The sequence below is a fragment of the Neolamprologus multifasciatus genome, chromosome 13, assembly GCF_963576455.1.
Source record: "Neolamprologus multifasciatus chromosome 13, fNeoMul1.2, whole genome shotgun sequence".
In the NCBI taxonomy this organism is placed as follows: Eukaryota; Metazoa; Chordata; class Actinopteri; order Cichliformes; family Cichlidae; genus Neolamprologus; species Neolamprologus multifasciatus.
Window position 1 is genome coordinate 2,909,755 of NC_140451.1, and position 21,060 is coordinate 2,930,814.

The 21,060-nt window shown below is 42.4% G+C and overlaps 1 protein-coding gene and 1 long non-coding RNA gene across 5 annotated transcripts in view; both read left to right on the top strand.

Moving 5' to 3' along the window:
• Positions 1–21,060, top strand: part of vps8 (VPS8 subunit of CORVET complex) — an 88,894-nt gene that overhangs the window by 36,763 nt on the left and 31,071 nt on the right. For all 4 annotated transcript variants that reach the window (XM_085182173.1, XM_085182171.1, XM_085182172.1 and 1 more), the window contains 15 exons: positions 610–780; positions 2,653–2,727; positions 6,367–6,402; positions 6,552–6,642; positions 8,620–8,666; positions 8,750–8,839; positions 10,270–10,316; positions 12,780–13,002; positions 13,162–13,251; positions 15,371–15,422; positions 15,508–15,550; positions 15,806–15,878; positions 18,113–18,232; positions 19,223–19,294; positions 20,848–20,967. In XM_085182173.1, coding sequence (XP_085038299.1) covers positions 610–780; positions 2,653–2,727; positions 6,367–6,402; positions 6,552–6,642; positions 8,620–8,666; positions 8,750–8,839; positions 10,270–10,316; positions 12,780–13,002; positions 13,162–13,251; positions 15,371–15,422; positions 15,508–15,550; positions 15,806–15,878; positions 18,113–18,232; positions 19,223–19,294; positions 20,848–20,967 — 1,350 coding nt within the window. The remainder of the gene's footprint in view (positions 1–609; positions 781–2,652; positions 2,728–6,366; positions 6,403–6,551; positions 6,643–8,619; positions 8,667–8,749; positions 8,840–10,269; positions 10,317–12,779; positions 13,003–13,161; positions 13,252–15,370; positions 15,423–15,507; positions 15,551–15,805; positions 15,879–18,112; positions 18,233–19,222; positions 19,295–20,847; positions 20,968–21,060) is intronic.
• LOC146504809 (uncharacterized) lies at positions 2,734–6,045 on the top strand. The gene is made up of 2 exons (XR_014877479.1): positions 2,734–4,329; positions 4,910–6,045. It is a non-coding gene; the product is annotated as an uncharacterized LOC146504809 (long non-coding RNA).

Here is a 21,060-nt window from a genome sequence, read left to right on the forward strand (position 1 = left end):
TCCCACTGGGACCACTGTTGCATTCACCTCCACGTCTTCCAGAGCTCCTGTTCCTTTTTCCTGATGTTGCTATCACTCGGTATCACTACTGTCGTCTTCCTCTGTCGTCCACAAACTGCTACGTTTGGTTGGTCGGTCTGTCGCTGGTAGGATTCTGGCTGTCAGTGGTCACTGTGCAGGGCCTGTCCATCCACGATGGTTCCTCTTCTTCCTTCTCATGTTCCTGCTGCCTGCACAAAATGTCAATAGTTAAACATGTGTGTTGTCTGATTATGGATTATTTGAATATGATTTAGGGAAAGCTGGATCTGTACCAGGAAACCAGCCAATTCAAATGAACTCTCAGATATGCAGCCAGGATTGTTCCAGAAACGTGTTGGTGGCTGCCAGAATAGTCTGGCTGAGGTGCAGCGTGCGCTGGGACATTTATCCAAGTGACATTACGATGGTGTTTGAATCTATTTGAACCTGGATGTAAACTTTTTGTGTAGATTAAGAAAAATGCCAAATACATTTTAACTTGTGCATCTCATTTTTAATGCTGCACAATCATTGCACCCGTCAGAGTCATGGGCATTTATATAAACGTTTGACACTTGTTCTCTGCAGTGGATTAACAGTCGTACGCTGGTCCTGGTGGACAGCCACGAAAAGCTGCACGTGGTGGACCGGCCCAGCCAAGAGGTTTTGGAGACTCTGGACTTGGAGCAGGTGCAGCTGGTCTATAACAGCCGACATTTCAAATCATTGGCAACTGGAGGAAACGTCTCCCAGGCTCTGGTGAGGGTTTCGTTTGTAAGGCATGAGCGTTTGAGGCTTTTATTGGAGATGTTGATAGTGTCATGATCAGGCTGTGTGCAGGCAGGATGAGGACCCAAACGCGAATTCACGGGAAAACAGGACTGAACTCAAAATACAGCTTTAATGCTAACAAAAGATAACGGCGATACAAAATAATATGAAACTGAACTGGGAAGTACTAAGGAACTGACTTACGAGGAAACACACGGAGGGGAACACAGTCATGAGGGAGAACGCGACACTGAACTGAGGGAGACGTGGACATAAATACACAGAGGGTAAACGAGGGAAGTGGGAGCACACGGGGAACACAGCTGACACAGATAATCGTAACGAGACAGGGCAGGAGTGAACACAACATGACGCATACTGACGAGAGACTGTCAAAGTAAAACAGGAAGTACACAAAGGTTCAGACAGGAGGAGAGAGAGCACGGACATAACGGAAAACATGGAATAAAACACAAGGAGGGGAAACGAGGGTTCACAGATACACAAAGGGGCACACAGGAGGTAACCAAATAAGGAACATCTTAACTAAACAACCTAGGAACCAAGGCAAAAATAGAGAACAAAATACAAAACACACGAAAACTAAGAATACTGGGCCAACATGGCCCAGGACCATGACAGATAGTTCGTGTTTTTTGGGAATCTGAGATTCAAAACTCGTGAAAATGTTAGTCAAAACCCTGCTTTAGTTCTCTGTTAGTAATAATGCAGCAAAAAACCAACAAAAACAAAATTCAGTCTTTGAAGAAACCACAAAATAAGTCACAGAGAATAAGTTACCGCGTGACCATTTTCAAGATTCAGATGGTTGGGAACCAAAAATGAACCTACCATATCATTCATTTGGTATCCAGGTAACCAGATTTATAACAAGTTTCTGGAATATTTAATTGTCTTTTATTTTATTGATAATGATGACATATTGTCATGGCAACTGCTGTGTGGCAGGCAGGATGAAGGACCCGAACGCAGGACTCAGAATCAGGAAGTTAAAGTTAAGGTGCAGCTTTATTGCTGGGAAAAACTCCACATTATAAATAAACATTTACAAAACGCAAAACTAGAAACTAAACTGGAGCCTGAGTAAGAAACTGGAGCGAGCAACACAAAGCAGGACTGCGAGCTAGAATACTCTCAGGAGGACGAAGGGAGAAAACGCAGCACGAAGAGCCTCTGAGGACCAAAACACACAGGTAGGATCACGAGAGGGTGGGAAACAGGAAGAAACGCAGCTGAGACAAATCGGACATGATGAGACGAAGGAAGGCACAACACTGATGTAGGACAGAGACTATCAAAATAAGACAGGAGATACGACACGTAGGCACAGACTCAGAGACACGAGCTAACACCGACACGGTGACAGAGGAAACATAGAGACGAGATCGACTAGACGAGACGTGGGACCAGCACAGGTGCAGAGAAAACACGGGACAGAGACTGAACACAGAACAGGCCCCATCAAAATAAAACAGGAAGCACACGACAGGAGTGACACGAGGTTCAGTGGTTTTCACTCGGCAGCACAGCAGTGCCTATATCAGTAAATGTAGCTCTACAGGTCAGCACAGGACGTTTGGATAGTTACTCAAACACAAAGACACTCGTTCATGATTTGAACACATCGAGTTCTGTTCATGCAAACCTGTAAACAGAACCTGAACCTAAAGTGTTACATGAGGTCCTGGTTACCTTCGAGATTCTGTTAATTAAACCTGCATATCTTCTGATTCAGGATCTGGTCCCAGAATTCGTAAGAAAATAATAATAAAATAAAAATAATGTGTTTGAAAGCATTATCAATGAGTTCACCACTGACTTTCTGTGTTTGTGTTTCAGGCTTTAGTTGGAGAAAAGGCTTGTTACCAATCAGTCTCGAGCTACGCAGGACAGATTGTGTATTTGGGCACCAAGGTACTGTTTTGTATTATTTACCTCTCTGTTGTATACATCTGTTATATCATCACCATGGATGAAAACTTTTGTTATTTATCAATGGAAGCATTTTAGCTCAGGCTCAGTGGTTTGGAGACAAAGTCTGAAATGGTTTGGACATGTGCAGAGGAGGGACAGTGGATTTACTGCACGGAGCATGTTGAAGACGCAGCTGCAAGGCAGGTGGAAAAGAGGGAGATCACAGATGAGGCTCGTGGGTATAGTGAAGGAGGTGGTGTGAAAGAGAAGCATGCCATGGAGGGTAAGATGGAGGCAGATCTGACAGGAACGGCAGGTTCAGAGAGCATTGGCTCTCCTGACTGGGTCATGTTGTGCATATTATTCACCGTGTGCCACGAGTTCATCTCTGTATTATTTTCTGTGATCAGAACAGTAAAGTTACAAATGACAGTTATTTATTACAGTCACACAAACATAAGAAAACTGCACAAAGTAATGTTAATAACTGTCTCCATCCCCGTCTCCAATGAGTGCAACATCTCAACACTGATGAGAATCAGTGCTGACAGAACATCATGTGCAAAGTTAAAGTTAACAAAGTTAAAGACCGAACGACCAAGTCAATCAAATCAATCTTTTTCCTTCTTAGATGCGCCGCCCGCTCTGAAAACAAACAAAAACATCTGTCACAGATGTTATAGAAAGGCGTTTATGGTTGTAACCGGACTGCTGCTGTTAATGAAGATAGAAGTGTACAGGCTGTACTCTGCTTGTTGCTCAGCTGTGACTTTGGCTCACTCTACCATTCAAACAGTGTCAAACCCTGAAGGTGCCTCTTCTATGAATTAGCTTCAGTGTTGAGGAAATGCAGCATTTGGTGATGAACTTACTGTCATTGTCATCACCTTCCCGCCTCATCTGTCAGACCTGATAAAGATCAATTTTGAATCTTTACTCAGCGATATGAGAATTAATATTGATCGCTGGTCTCAGATGTATCTTTCAATGAAAGGTAAACGTAATCAAAATGGTATGTACACCTAAGTTCAATTATTTGTTGCAGGCTCTACCAATTCATGTTCCTTTGAAATACATCAAACAATTTGAGCAGTTTGGTAAAGCATTTATATGGAGTAATAAAAAGCTTGGATTGAATCTGAGAAAACTGCAGAAACCAGTGGACAGAGGTGGGTTAGGGATGCCCAGTCTACTTTATCATTGTGCTTTTTCTCTTTGGCATCTGGCACATTGGTTCTTACCCCCTGAGAAAGCTCCTCCTTGGTTTTCCATTGAAAGTACTGCTTGCTCGCCATTTTACACCATTATATAGCTTATCAACTAATTTGTCCCCCCACGTCCAATCACATCCGATACTTTCTCATTTGAAAGAAGTATGGAAAAGAATGTCCAAATTATTCAAATTTGACCCACATCTCAACCAATCTGCTGGTATTTGGTGTAATCCCAAACTTCCTATTGCTAAATTACCCTTCTCTGGTTTCAGAGAGGTGTAACAGTGCTGGGAGATCTTTACGAAAACAGTATATTTAAATCATTTGGAAAACTTGCAGAAGAATTTGATTTACCTTGGCAGGAATTTTGGAAATACCTGCAACTAAGGCTACGTCCACACGTACCCGGATATTTTTGAAAACGCAGATTTTTATATGTGTTTGCACCTTTCGTCCACACGTAAACGGCGTTTTTGGTCACTGAAAACTGAGATTTTTAAAAACTCCAGCCAGGGTGGATATTTTTGAAAACTCCGTTTTTGCATTTACGTGTGGACGAGAAAAACGGAGAAAACGCAGCGTCAAAGATGTGCGCCTTTTTTGACGTCACACTGTGCGCCACGTTATTGTTTCGGTGAAATGAATTTCTACAACACTGTTACTGTTAATTGTCTCTGCAGTGTTTAAATGCTTACATACACACACACAGTTACTGTCCCTCCACACATACGACTCGGTTCTGCTTCTATGCCCCAGCTTTGTTTACTTTTTCCCACCGAGGCTTCTAGACTTCTGATTGGCCAACATTTCTGCACGGTTAGGAATATAGCGCCACCTGCTGCTTTGGCATGTTCCTAGCAGCGTTTTCCTTCATTTCTGCCTTTACGTGTGGACGGGATTATTTTTTAAAAGAAAACGGAAAATCTCCATTTTCAAAAATACCCGTGTACGTGTGGACGTAGCCTCAGACATTTGATGGCCAATACATTTGGTTTATCCGCAAAGTTCCCTTTAAATGGTAAATGGCCTGTATTTGTATAGCGCTTTTACTAGTCCCCACTAGGGACCCCAAAGCGCTTTACACACCCAGTCATCCACCCAGTCAACCACCCATTCACTCTCACATTCACACACTGGTGGAGGCAGCTACAGTTGTAGCCACAGCTGCCCTGGGGCGCACTGACAGAAGCGAGGCTGCCATATCGCGCCATCGGCCCCTCTGGCCAACACCAGTAGGCGGTAGGTGAAGTGTCTTGCCCAAGGACACAACGACCGAGACTGTCCGAGCCGGGGCTCGAACCGGCAACCTGCCGATTACAAGGCGAACTCCCAACTCTTGAGCCACGATCGCCCTAAGCTGCGACTTTCTGGAGGAAATCAAAAAAACCTTTGGGACAAGAGGCATCAGCTTATTACAAAATGCTTTTATTAGCTTCTGATGCTAACACACTGTCCCTCAAGAGAACGTGGGAAATAGACTTAAATCTTTACAGTGGAGGAATGGCATCCTTAGGAATCTGAAAGAAATGTCACAAATTGCGTTCAAGATTGGTCCAATTTAAGATTTTAAATAGAGTTTACTGGACACCCTCACGGTTGCATAGCGTATAGCGACTGACGCTGCATGCTGGAAGTGGCACACTTTTACATTTGCTTTGGGGGTGCGTCAACGTCCAAGATTATTGGATTCATATTCACACCGTAGTAGAGAAGGTCGTAGGTCAAGGGGTCCCATTTATGAACAGTCTTTACGTATTAGGAGACCCTTCAGCTTTGAGTCACTTACCCACTCCTCTTGCTCATTGGGTACAAACGGCGATTATGCTGGAGAGGAAGCCGTTGGTGAAAGAGTGGAAGGCCTCATCGACTCCTACCTTCTCTCAGTGGTATACCTCTTTGGGACAAGTGGCAGCTTATGAAAGATTATAATTATATAATTATAGACTGCTAAATAGACTGGACGACTATAACGACAAATGGACTAACTACTTTTCATATACAGGTCAGTGACGTATCCGGCTAATGTAGTTAAGGTCGGACTAAATAGGATGGCTGTAATTGACTCTATGTGAAATATTGGCATCATTGTGTATTTATGTTATTTTGGATGGAAATATGCATCGATTCTCAATTTGTTTTGTTGTTGTGACTGGGAATGTCCACTCTGTTATCTTCTGCTTTATTTCTTTGTTTTTTTTTTTGTTGTTTTAATATTAAAATCTAATAAAGTTTGACTCATAAAAAAAGACAGTCATTGTCCTCGGGGGACTATGACTAGGACCTGTAAATTATGTATACGTTGTATATTTTTGGGGTTTTGAGGTTTAATAATCAGGAGAATTTCATATTTCTCTGCTGCAAGTTTTCAGAGAGGATCACACACTGACCGTGTCCATGTCTAATGTTGTGTTGTCTCACCCTTCAGTCAGCTCACATTATGACTCTACGCAACTGGAGAGAGGTGGGTGTGACAATTTAAGTATCTGTAGCTGTAGTTGTCCACAAATCCATTAACAGCAACTATTTATATTAAACAATTCATTCACTGTTTAATTGAAATTGTGTAAGCCTGACCTTGACCTTTGCCCTTCCCTGTCTCTGCTTGTCCAGCGTATTGACTGTTTGATGAAGCAGGAACATTTTGTTGAAGCCCTCTCTTTGGCCTGGTCCTTTCACGAGGGAGCTGCTAAGGCTGTGGTTGGTGGGTATAATTCATTTCACTGATCTGTCATCGATATCACAGCCACACATTACACTTGTCTGCGATATATATATACCGAGCGCTCCGATGACCACTAGGACCACTGTTACCTTCACCCTCCACATCTTCTCCACCTCTTCTCTGAGTCCTGGTGTTTCTCGAGCTTCTCGTGTTCCTTCTTCCTGATGTTGCTGTCACTCGGTATCACTACGTCGATCACTACGGCCGTCTTCCTCTTCTTGTCCACCGCTACTATGTCCGGTTTGGTCAGTCCCACAGGATCTTAGCTCGGTCATTCTCCACCACCCTTGGGGTCGTCTCCCAGTTTGACCTCCAGGCCATACACACACGTAGATGTTTCTGTAAACTATGCCGGCCACTAGGGGCATCTTTATACAGCCTGCACCTGGTGTCTTGCCTGGTGTGATAGACCTCACCCTCTATGGATCGTCAAGTCAAGCAGGGTTTTATTGTCAGCACAACAATACAGGCTCAAATATAGAGTAGGACGAAGTGTCGTTTACAACTGTGAAGAAATAAGATAAACTAAGAATAGGTACAACAGTGTTGTATAGAATGTGAATGAGAATAAATAAATACAATAATACAGAGTAGAACAGTGCAGTTCAGAATAGTGCAAGGATTGGAAATGAGAGTTATGTAGTCCAAGAAGTGTGTTTGGAGGGCAGCATGGTGTTCAGGAGCCGGACTGCTCGGGGGAAAAACGATCACTCGTGATGCTGCAGAGTCGTCTTCTGGATGGAAGAGGAGTAAACAGTTGGTGGGAGGGGCCATGTCGGTCAGCCATGATGCTAGTGGCTTTCCGAATGTAGCGTGAGGTGTAAATATCCTGTAGACTGGATAGAGAGCTGCCAATGATGCGCTCAGCGGTCTGCACAGTCCTCTTGAGGGCATTCCTCCAACGCAGCAGTCTCTGGATGATGAGTGTAAGACATAGAAAGGTGCCCTGACCACTCCAACTTTAAGACTGGAGTGGTCAGAGTGGTCAATCATTTCACACCAGATTGATGGTGTGAAATGGCACCTGTGGCCTTTTGGTATCTCCATTGACAGTAAAAGGTAGAAGTGGAATGATATGTGATTAACTAATTGGCATTCCAGAAATGTGCACAATGGTAAATGGCCTGTATTTGTATAGCTTTACTAGTCCCTAAGGACCCCAAAGCGCTTTACACAACCAGTCATCCACTCATTCACACACTGATGGCAGCTACATTGTAGCCACAGCCACCCTGGGGCGCACTGACAGAGGCGAGGCTGCCGGACACTGGCGCCACCGGGCCCTCTGACCACCACCAGTAGGTAACGGGTGAAGTGTCTTGCCCAAGGACACAACGACCGAGACTGTCCGAGCCGGGGCTCGAACCGGCAACCTTCTGATTACAAGGCAAACTCCAAACTCTTGAGCCACGATCGCCTCCAACTGGTGCCCATTCTGCGTGGGCACATATCTGCAATTATGATATGTGTATCCTGGATTTCACTGCCATTTGTCTTGGGGCTATGAAGTTTTAATGCACACTTTTGGCACTTTGGTCAAATCCGTTGACTCTCTTGAGCAGGACCATAATAAGCTGCCTGCAAAGAATAATTCCTGACCAACACCAACAGTGGGCTCATTTCCTCTGCCAGTTTACGACAAACAGTATCACTGCATGCTTGTAACTAAATGTTACTATAGAATAATAGAATAGAAGAATAGAATAATCCTTTAATTGTCCCACAAGCGGAAATTTGGTTGTAACAGCAGCCAAAAAGACAAATATACTACAGACAGTACACAGGACACGGAACAGAAACATATTTACATTAAGGACAATGGTTACTATAAACAGAGAGTACTGTACAGTTATTAAATTAAATAAAAATAATTATTCATAACATCTTTAAAATGAAGCAATGTTAATATACTGATCAGTTTTGTGACAGATAATTTGTGAACTGTGTGTTTTTAAGGCCTGTATGGAGATTCTCTGAAGAGGAAGGCAGTGGTCAGTGACAAGGTAAGGAAAGATAAACGTTGTCTGTTGTATCAAATCTACTTTTACTTTGACATTTCAGCTTTCTAAACTCACCGTGTCTACAGATGATCGAGATCCTTTTCCAGTTTGCTGAGCATGCTCTGAAAAAGTGTCCAGAACAAGGCAAAATCCAAGTAATGGAGCAACATTTCCAGGTAAACTAAACAAGTGTGTAGCCACAGAGTTAGTACAGTAGCGTAGTACTGGAGTCCAACCGAGCAGTCTACTTTGTATTAAACTGACGAGTCTGAACAGTTTCTGGTTTTACATCTGACATTATTTTTGCCAGTTTTTTTACTTATTCAGGATCTGAATTCATCAAACATATTGGCCTCAAGTTCTGTATTGTAGAAAAAAAAGATTCCCTGGTTTGCAAAGTATTATAATTAGAGCTAGGAACTTTGACTCAACAACAAAGAAAAATGAGACTGACTAAGAAACACTCAGATATCAGCTTCAGTTCCAGAAGAGTTTAAAAGACAAATCCATTAATCACACGCTTGCTTAAATGTGCAGAACCTCATATCGTACCAACATTATGCTCTAAACAGACGAACTGATATAAACTATAACACGAAAGCGTGATACCACAAAGATGTGTAAAAACTAAATAAAGACTAAAAAGTGTGCCGGTGCATTATGGATGATGCACATTGCTCAAGAATGAATGACAACCATAACCATAATCGTGCAGCATCATTTTCCCCCCACTTATCTAAAGTTGGACTGCACATGTGTAATCCCTCCAGTGTGTCCTGTGCCCGGTAGTACATGCCTTGCCATCACCCACCCAAGAGACTACAGCCCCACCTGGCTCACTCTGAGCCCCTCCCAGCTGACTGAAGTCCTCACCCTCTGCTCAGGCAGAGCCCATCCACCTTTCAGGGAAGGCTCATTTCCGCCTCTCGTATCCGGGATCTCATTCTGACGGTGTTAAGAAAAAGATCAGGCCTAGACTAACAGATTGATGGTGCTTCTCAACAGTGATGCTCCATCTGGTGGCCGGTGGCTGTACAACATTTTTAGGATACAGAAATTTACCCGTGTTGTTCGAAAAGTGATTTCCAATTCAAATCAATTCAGTTTTCTTTATACAGCACCAAATCACAACAACAGTCGCCTCAAGGCTTGTAAATTAGACGCTACAATAATAGATACAGAGAAAACGCAACAATCATATGACCCCCTATGAGCAGCACTTTGGCGACAGTGGGAAGGAAAAACTCCCTTTAAACAGGAAGAAACCTCCGACAGAACCAGGCTCAGGGAGGGGCGGGGCCATCTGCTGTGATTGGTTGGAGTGAGAGAAGGAGGACAGGATAAAGACATGCTGTGGAAGAGAGACAGAGGTTAATAACAAGTGTCAATGCAGAGAGGTCTACACACAGAGAGTGAAGAGGAAAAAGTTTTCCAGTGTTTCCATTCGGTGTATCTCTGTCCTTGCTGGTATTCATAAATATTCTGCAGTCAACATGATTTATCAATGGGCCATGTGTGTGTGTGTGTAGCTGATTATTGTTTAATCAGCTCTGCTTTGTTGACATGAATGTTTCTCTACCAACCCCACCCTCTCTGTTTCTCTCAGGATGTAGTTCCAGTCCTGGTGGATTACTGCCTGCTGCTACAGAGGGCGTACGTGAACACACACACACACAGACGCACGCACAGACACACACACATGCACGCACAGACACACACACACATGCACGCACGCACACACACACACACACGCACGCACGCACGCACGCACAGACACACACACATGCACGCACGCACGCACAGACACACACACATGCACGCACGCACGCACAGACACACACACATGCACGCACACACACGCACGCACAGACACACACATGCACACGCACACAGACACACACACACGCACGCACACACATGCACGCACAGACACACACACATGCACGCACGCACGCACAGACACACACCTTAGTGTACAGTAGAGTTCATGGTGACTCAGTAGTTGATCATCATCATGTGGGCTGAATGTTTATTTTTCATGATTAAAAGTTGAATCACATCCTGTCCAGATACAGGTGCCACAGTATCTGGTTCCATATCTGGTGACTAGAATGCAGTAATTATTAATTATTTCATATTCAAAACACAGAAGCTCCTGAGTTCAGCTCCACCACCCGACCTTCATGTGGGAGTTTGCATGTTCCCCCTGTTTCTGTGTTTCTCTCCGAGTACTGCAGTTTCTTCCCACAGTCCAAAAACGTGTCGTGTGTGGGGTTGTGTTACTTAGTAGGGCTGGGTATCGTCACTGATTTCTAGAATCGATTCTATTCCGATTCACAAGGTCCTGAATCGATTCGATTCAATTCGATTTGAATCTGGGAAATTTTGCCTGAGACAGTCAGAAATATTATAATTCAGATCAGTACATTTACATATTTACATATTTTTGTATCTATAAAAAGGAAGCTGACACTTTCCAGACTTTATCAAAGGTGTGAGCGTCACAGCAGAGAAGATAAAACAGAAAAACATGAAGGTGATTTTCCTGTTCTGGGATTTTATAAAAATATTCTGCAGTACATCAAAAACGAAAGAAAACCATTAATCAACATATGAACATTACCTCTGAAGTTACAGCGGTTTGATTAGAGACACGGCGTTTTGCTTTTTGTATAATTTTAAAAAGTTTAAATTTGTTCAGAAGCCTGTTGAACGTCAGAAATTAGGTTTTCTTTTCGGAAGTAAGTAAAAGGGAAAAAAAACCATCGGCCGACAGCCTGTAAACAACGGTAGACTTGTGCATAACAAGCAAGCGAATAATGCAGAAAACAGATTTCGGGGATAGACGGGAAACTGTTCTTGAAGTACCATCAGAAAAAGAGAGAGAGAGAGCTGTGCATGAAGTGTGATTTTATTGTGGTGGAAGCAAAACAGTAAAAGTCAGAGTGAGTTCATGATGATGTTTATGTGAAGCGTAGTTTGGATCTTCTTTTGCTGCTGGTTCAGTCAATATTGTTTGGAGAGACATCAAACTAACAGCTTTAGAATCAGCACAAAAAGGACGTAAACACAAAGCTCGACCCACCGAAACATCAGAATCAGCGAGCTGTCGGCTTTCAGCCCCGACCGTCTCCGAGCCGTCGGGTGAGAAATGCGACATCTAACTGATTCTGATCCGCGGGTCGAGCTTTGTGTTTACGTCTTTGTGCAGAAGCCGTGTTCCTGCTCTCATTTACTGTTTTAAATGTTTGGTGGTTGTCAAAATTTTGTGACGTTTCACCTGAGATTCTGGAATTTTGGGCAAAAATACATTTATATAAAAAAATCGATTCAGGATTTTAATGAATCGATATCAGGTTATCCAAGCCAGAATCGATTTTAATCGATGAATCGATTATTAAAACCCACCCCTATTACTTAGTGAGTCTAACCTGCCCATAGCTCAGACCTGTGTGAGGTGTGACCCTGACAGGATGAGGGAAGAGGATGGTGGATGATAACCTTTTAGGTCTGCTATTTTATCTTTGGGGCAGCGTTGGCTCAGGTCGTCTACCAATCGGAAAGTTGGTGAATCAGCTGACTGTGTGACCGTGACTTTCAGATAAACCACTTAAGTATAGAAAAAAGTGCCTCTATGAATGTGTGTGATCAGAGGATGAGGCTCAGTTTGAAGAAAAAAGCTTAGCAGCCATCACTCCCTTTATCTTTAAGTTGACAGTATAATCTGAATAATCTTCAACAAAACAACTGACACTAAAATGAAGACAAAAAATCTTAAAATTTCTTGCGTAATTTTATTTATTTAATGAATTCAATGTAGGTTTTTAAACTTGCAGACAGCATTTGAAACACGGTTAAAGATTACAATGAAGATATTTAACAAACTCCACCAGTGCACAGGTGTATATGCTGTAACACTGTACGTGTGTGTTTGGGTCTGAGCCATGGAAGTACTTTATACTTCATGTACTGCATCAAATGGAGGGAACTGATCCAAATATATGTTTTTGTTGTGCCACCAACAATGTTGACTTCAGATTTTCTTTTTCTGTGTGCGTGTGTGTGTGTGTGTGTGTGTGTGTGTGTGTGTGTGTGTGTGTGTGTGTGTGTGTACAGTGACCTCCTCTTTAACCAGCTGTATTCGCGGCTGGTAGAGAATATGGTTGCTAAGGCTGTGTTCTTGGAGTCACTGGAGTCGTACGTTGTCGCTGATCGTGTTGGACACCTCACTCCTGCCATTATGAGGGACCTCCTTGACCACTACCATAGTAACGGTATGATGGACAGTCTGGAGAGATGCATCGTCCACCTAGATGTTACCAGCTTGGACATACAGCAGGTGTGTATGCATGTGTAGTAAAAACTATCCAGCAAACACTGTGCGAGCTGTCAAACTCTGTGTGTTTGTGTGTTTGTGTCAGCAGCAGCCTGAGAACAGTCTGAGCACTCTTTACAGTTGTACTGATAAATGGTCCTGTGTGTGTCTGTGTGTGTGTAGGTGGTTCAAGTATGTTGGGAGAACCAGCTCTATGATGCAATGATCTACGTTTTCAACAGTGGAATGAATGACTACATCACTCCAATGGAGGTAGGTCCTCCACTAAAAAGTTTAAACTTTTGTCACAGCAGGGCAGTTTATGTACAGAATTATTATGTTATCGTCTGACATGAATTAGAATAATGAAAATGTATCATTTTAAGAGACAACAAAGGTTCCAAAGTACAAAAAGTAAGTGTTACTAAAAAGATGGATGAAACTAATGTGGTTGATTAGCAAAAAGTCAGTGATGTGATTGGGTATAAAAAGGTCTGTTAGTGAGGGGGCGTGACCAATCTGCAAAACTGTATCTACAAATACTCATTAATCAGCAGTATGTAGTACAGGCTCCATCAAAGCTGAAATGTGCACACAGGGTTTAGATCAGAATGTCCACACAATGTCTTTTTTAGCAAGACAATGCTAAACCTCATACTACATCTACAGCATGGCGTTGTAGTAGCAACTCTATAAACACTGAAGGTCTGAGGCAGGCGTGAAAACAAAAGTACAACAAGGGCGACCCGGGACTGTTAGCAGGAATCTGCTATCAGACAAGAATGGGACAGCAGCTGAATTCACGTTATTGTCATTATCCAAGTACAGCAACAACATTTACAGTATCAGAGGGCAAAATACATATAAGGCTTCCTCTCATTTTTATTCAGTGACAAAGTGTCCTTTCATCAGCTTTTGTCCTTATGCATTAGTTTGTATTTAGTTATCGTCTCGTTTCATCAGAAATAAAGGCGACTGACAGAAGTGTAATGAACATTTTAGTCAGTGAGATTAACACTGCGTTCAGTTCAGTTTGGATTTAAATGAGAACGATTCATAAAAATCACGTTTGCTGGACAGTCTGTCAGACAGATGTAGAGGGTTGCCATGGCAGCAGAGCTGATCCATCTGCACCACGTACTGGTGCATGAGCTGCTGACTACAGCGGAAAAGGAGTTAAATATATTAAAAACTGGTTTGATGTAAATAAGTTATCATTAAATATAAAGAAAACAAAATTGATTATTTTTGGCACTAGACAAATGAAAAATGTATCTAAAATCAGGGAATTGAAATTGAAAGAGTGTACGAAAATAAATTTCTTGGAGTGATAATTGATGATAAGCTGAGTTGGAAGTCTCATATAAACCATGTGAAAACAAAAATGTCAAAAACCATTGCTATTCTCTATAAAACAAAGCATGTCCTGAACAAAAAATCATTATACACACTCTATTGTTCTCTGTTGCTTCCATATATGACGTACTGTCTGGAGATATGGGGTAATGCATATAAAACGAACACTCTTCCTATTTTCAAGTTACAAAAAAGAGCTATAAGAATTATAAACCAATCAAACTATATAGAACCAACTAACATTTTGTTTATTAATCTGAATACCCTGAAATTTTATGATTTAGTTGAATATAAAATGGCACAGATAATGTATAAAGCACAAAATAACTTGCTTTGCCCCAGTACTCAGAAGCTGTTCAAAGTCAGAGAGAGTCAATATAACTTAAGGGGAACAGATTTCTTTAAAAAAAACAAGATAAGGACAAATATAAAGCAGAGATGTGTTTCTGTTAGAGGAGTTAACCTGTGGAATAGTTATGACAGTGATTTAAAAAGGTGGAGTTCATTTTCCTTGTTTAAAAACATGTTTAAAAATAGAGTATTAGAAAAATATATATATCAAGAATGAAAAGAGCAAAAAAAAACCCCAAACAAAAAAAAAAAAAACCCTCTTGATTCTTTTGCTTTGATGTAGTTACTTATCTAAGGTGGAAAGTTTTTTTTTTTTCCTTGTTTGTTTGTTTGTTTTGTTTTTGCTTTGTTTTATTCTTTGCTTCGAGCCCTGTGTACAGGAGCTGCATGCAAAAAGATCTTTTGTTAAAAGGGTTGGCGTAATAAGCAAATGCTTCAGCCAATACCTTTGGATTAGCCTTGTCTCATGCTTTCTTGCTTTGTGGTAAATCTTTTTTCTGTCTTCACTGAGATATTTGAATGCTAATCAATAAAACATATCACTCATCATCATGATGGGTAACAGTTTGTTTACTGATCGTCTCCGAAGCTTCTTTTTTTTCTTTTTCTTTTTTAATAAACCTTTAAAAAAACATCTGAATTGATTAATTCATTGATTGATAAATCCTTCTGCTCTTTATTTCAGAAACTCTTTGCAGTGATTGGTCCAACACTTAAGGAGGGGAGGAGCCTAACAGGTAACACTCAAAACCACATTTGATCTATTTTTGTCCATCTTGATAGCTTTTCATCAATAATCTCTGCATTTCTCTTCTTGGTTAGATGAGAACGTGGTAATGGGAAACAAACTACTCGTGTACATAAGGTAACTCATGCAAATATCAACTTATTCCTCAGTTTATTGTAGCATAAACCTCTATTTAACATAAATGCTACTTTTACTGTGGAAGAGGAGTCAAACGTTTATTGTGATTTTAAGGTCGTGGCTTTAGGTTTGTGCACCTGAGTTGAACTTTTCACAGCCATTAATCTTTGTATTATGTTCACAGTATCTTAACACACCACTGTTATACATATATCTGACAATATATAGTGTGTGTGTGTGCGTGTGTGTGTGTAGCTGTTGTCTTGCAGGGAGGGCGTATCCACTTGGAGATATCCCAGAAGACCTTGTGGTTCAAGTCAAGAACCAGGTATGCAGATACAGTTTTGGGTGTTTGTTGTACTGATTAACTATGATTATAAATCACGGAGCCTGGAGGTCCATTAATACTGTGAACGTCTATTATCAGACTGTTGCTCTTGCTAGTTGGTAACAGAAATACTAGCTGGTTAAACACATTTTTTCCGGTTCAGTTCAATCTGATAGCACTGAGTCACGAGACGCTCCAGCAGAGTAAACTGGACATAACCAACCAGAGCGCTGTGCTGATGTTAGTGTGTAAGGAAACAAGGCTGAGGACAGTTGTAGTGATATAGCAGATAATATTTCTCTGGTTGGTTGGGTCAGCCCCCTCCCAGCCTGTTTACAAAATCAACTGGATGTTTGCCTCATTTCACTGAGTCCTTGATCATCCTCACTATAATAGGGACTACCGTATTTCCCGGACTACTAAGCGCACCTGAATATTAGCCGCACGAGCTAAAATCAGGGCAAAATCCTGTTTTGTACATACATTAGCTGCACCTGACTAAAAGCTGCAGGTGTTTCAATGTTGACTTATCATATGTAACCTTTTAGGCTCAGGTGCAGTGACACGGCTTTAACAAGAAGAAAAGTCAGTCATTCACCATCTTTCTCTTCTTCCTGCATTAAAACCACCAAAGTCCTCTTCTCCAGTGTCGGATACGAACAGGCTCAGGATGGCTTCGTCATCCACTCTCAGCTTCTCTCCTTCGTTGTCACTTTCAAAACCAAACAAATCCTCGTTGTCAGTGTCAGAGTCGAACACCCTCTGAAGGGCCGTGGCGCTGTCCTGCTCTCCATCATGCAGCAGTCCAGCCCTTCGAAATCCGTTGGTGATCGTGGATGTTTTCACACTTTTCCACGCTGTCAGATTCCACCGGTGGAGTTTAGCATTACTTGCTTTTCGCAAGTTTATCGCCGCTCATCATCTACGCCTCCCGCTGAATGCGTAGCGCTTCCTTGAAGTTTGTTTTTCGCGCTACTTCGTACGGCACTACGTTGCCTGGCGGACGGACATGTGACCAACATACCACTCTTGAACCCCGATCCTTCCGCCAGGCAACGTAGTGCCGTACAACAGCGGAACAAACAAAACAAATCCTCTTACGATATCACAAAAGTCACGGACAATCCACCTGACTAAAAGCCGCAGGGTTCAAAGCTTGTGCAAAAAGTAGCGGCTTATAGCCCGACAATTACGGTAATTTAGTCTAATAAGCCTTCTGGGTCAGGGCCTTCCCAGAAGGGAAAGCAGGAATGGGATTCAAGAGTTCAGTCTTGGAGCTCATCACTCACAGCGTGATTCAGTTTGGGATTGTTAGATTGTTAGAGGAGCGCCAGACGATGATCTGAGATCAGATTTGCGATCCTCAAACTACAGAATCTGTACGGAGGAAATCTTAAAAAGATTCAACCTTTAATCTTCGTGTGAAGCCATTTTTTTCTTTGGATGCACATTTGGGGTCATTGTTCTGCTGAAAGGTGGAATTCCTCGTCGTCGTCAGCATTCCAGCAGACACCTGAAGGTTTTGGGAGAACAGTGGGAATACAAAGAACTGGATGTGGTCAGGGAAGCTGCCAAGAGACCTACAGCAACTCTGAAGGAGCTGCGGGAACATCTGGAAGTATTGGTTGTGGAGTACATGTTACAACAATCTCCGGCATTCTCCACATCGCGTGTTTAGTGCAAAACCAACACTTTGCATTGTCAGAAGAACGCCGTACCCACTGTGAAGAGTGATAGTGGCCACGCTTTCAGACTGCTTCTCTTCAGCTGTAACAGGCCCTTTAGTCGAGATGAAACAAAGAAGACGAAGAGGATTTTCACCTTCAGCATGAGAGCTGCGGGTTTACACCGAGAGTCATGTTGAAGACAAATACGCACAGATTAGATACGCAGACGTGTAAAGCGGCGTTTCATCCACTTTTCACAGGATGTGAACATCTTTCGTAGTAACACACTTTTGTGTCACATTTAACATCCGTTTCCTGTTTTTTCTGTCTGTTTGGTTACAACATGCAGGGACCCACACAGCTCAGCATCGCCTCAGGTGTGATTGTTCGAATGGTTTGTTTATGACATGAGCAGCACTCAAATGTAACTCTGGGAGTTTTAGACTCGTTGGTTTGTCTGACTAAGAAATCATCCGTGGGTTCATCACAGAGAAACCTTTCAGTGATGCTGGGGCCTTTTTTCTAAACACTGGTGACTAATGTTTGACATGTTTTTGTGTCCGTCAGGTTTTTGACTTCCTGATCCGTCTCCACTCAGCTGACTCGTCCGAGGAAGAGGACGTTTTTCCATTTATTCGTACACTCCTCCACTTTGACACCAGGGAATTTCTCAATGTTCTCGCCATGGTGAGATTAAAAATCTGGGTTTTTTATTTTGTTTGTTTTTGTTTGTGTTTAGCCTGGCTTGGTTTGATGGTTTAATGGTTTACCCAGTTGGAGGAGATGCAAATTCCCCTGGGAAGATCATCTGTCATTAAAATATAGCAGAGACAATTATGAACATAAAGAATCTTACAAAGACCAGTAGTGGGCTTACAGCGCAGCAGCATGCAGAGACAGTGATCAAACACAGTGCACTCTGCATGTACAGTATAAACTTGGAATAGATAACTTTATATAGATACTTTTCCAAGTTCCTCACATCTTAGCTAGCTCTGTCACACAGGATCTATCAGTGCGCTTCAATGCTAACGTGCACATTTTTTGTTTTTAGATGTTGAATTCACGGGTCAGTGTTTCTGGCTGTTGTTACTGTGTCAGAGGACTCCAACACAGCTTACTTTACAAACAGGAGGAAGAGTGTGAAGCCAGAGTGTGGTAGGGGAGCTGTGCAGCTCCAAGCTCAAGATGAGTCCAGCCTTTTCTTTAATGTCTGTTTGCTTTGGAATTAGAGTCGACAGGCAGGGTTGCAAAGGGGAGGAGTCAGGAAAAGTCAAGACGTTAGCAACTGATGAGTTAAAACTACACACTGAGTATTACTGAGTGTGTGAGACTACAATGATCTGATGATGTCTGGAGTTTTATACTGGTGCTGAGTGGCAAAGGAAACCAGGCGTGTCAGCTAAGGAAGCAGACGACAGCGTGTGTGCTCCGTGTCCTCTGAAGGAAAGGAAAAGTGTCGTTCCCTTAATGCGGAGAGGCAGAGTGAACGTGAAGCGACAGGTCGGCACTGGGAGACCACCGCAGTACCCTGAAGGATCACCTTTAGGGGATAAGTGTAGATATATTTTAATAACCACAGAGTGCAGACCGATGTGGGAGGTTCCCTCAAAAAAGTGAAATGTCAGTTATTACTTTTTGTTCTTCACTCATTAGGATGTTCTCACTTCTTTCTAGACATTTGAAGACTTTAAAAATGACAAGCAGGCCCTTGAGTACCAGCAGAGGATAGTGGACATCTTACTTCAGGTAAAACAACAATTTGGGCAGTGAGCAGTGTTGGGAAGGTTACTTTTAAAATGTATTCCATTACAGATTACAGATTACATGTCCCAAAATGTATTCTGTAACGTATTCCGTTACGTTACTCAATGAGAGTAACGTATTCTGAATACTTTGGATTACTTAATATATTATCATGCTGTTTACAACTACATGAATGTACTATTGCTGTGATTTATTACTGTTACTGAAGGTCCGCGGCTCCGAACCGTAGTAAAGGGACCTCTGGCTAATACGGTGGGTTCTGTGTCGGCTCGTAGCTGAAAACTAGCTTTACTTTGTTGTCTGGGTCAACTTTGCTAGCAGAGACAGAGAGAGGCGTTGAAAGGCTGCTCCAACAGAACTTATTGTTTCAGAGGAAAACACGAACACGGTGTACAGTCGAGTCTTAATAGCTTACTTACAGCTGGGCTCGTCAGGCTCTCTTCTTGGCTGCAGTGGTTATTATTATATTTACATGCTTCCAGCTCCCGTTTCTGCTCGATGACAGCTCGTACTTTTCCTTTTTCTCCCTCCCTCGCTCACAGACACATAACGTGTATGGCAGTCCATTCTCCCTGCAGCACGGACTACACTGCCCATGATGCTACATTCTTTAGAGCTATACCTGTAGCATTCTGCCTGTTAGCTTAGCACAACAACAACAACAACAGGCGCTCTCTCACCCAGGAAACACGCAGAGAGAGAGCGTCTCTCTGTAACCATGGCAACCGTAACGCTGCCGCCTGGAACAACAGAACGTAGCTGTCAAACAAAACCCAAACAGTCCTGACCCGCCACAATATGAAACAGGGAAGTACCGCCGTGTAATCCATTTATTTCAACAAAGTAACTGTATTCTAAATACCACCTTTTTAAATGGTAACTGTAACGGAATACAGTTACTCATATTTTGTATTTTAAATACGTAACGGCGGTACATGTATTCCGTTACTCCCCAACACTGACAGTGAGCACAGGACGCACACGACGGCTGTGAAAAACTCTTTATTGTTATGTGTGGCGGCAGCTTTCCAGCCCTGGCCACCCACACTCTGCCCCACAGCCTTCCTGACACGACACCCTGTGTGTGTCGGGTCTTTTTCCTCTTTCTTATGGACGTGACTCTCAGATCTTCATCTGCAGGCAGTTTGTAGTCCTCACACTTTTGTGAAGGTCACACTGAACACCAATTAAAAAAAACAAAAAACAGCTACACTATCTTTGGCATTTTATAGATTCAGTTAGATAGTCTGAAAACTTCTGGCTCAGTCCTGCGTTAGCTTTCTTTGTTATGATTGAGTGATTCATCGGTCACACTGGTCTGAGACCAGAAACGAAATCTGGCTCAGTGGAAGAAACAGACAAAGAAATGATGGTGGCTCAAGACTTTTGCACAGCTGTAGATAAAATCCAAAATAAGAAATTCTCTATTTTATACCATATGTGGGAAATAAAACAGACTTAATGGAAAACGTTGACTCATGTAGTAAGGTACTGTCATCGTTATTGTTTCTGTTGTTGGCGTTTCTGTTTTCTAGGTCATGGTGGACAACGCAGACTTCACTCCCTCCCAAGTGGGCGGACTCTTCACCTTTTTAGCTCGTCAGTTGGCCAAACCAGACAACACCCTGTTTGTGAACAGGAAGCTCTTTGATCAGGTGACCAGTAGCTGTTACACGTTCAGTCTTTTTTGAACTAGGCCGTCCTCGAAGCAGTTTCAATGTTTATTCAGCATTTCTGATGTGACTACA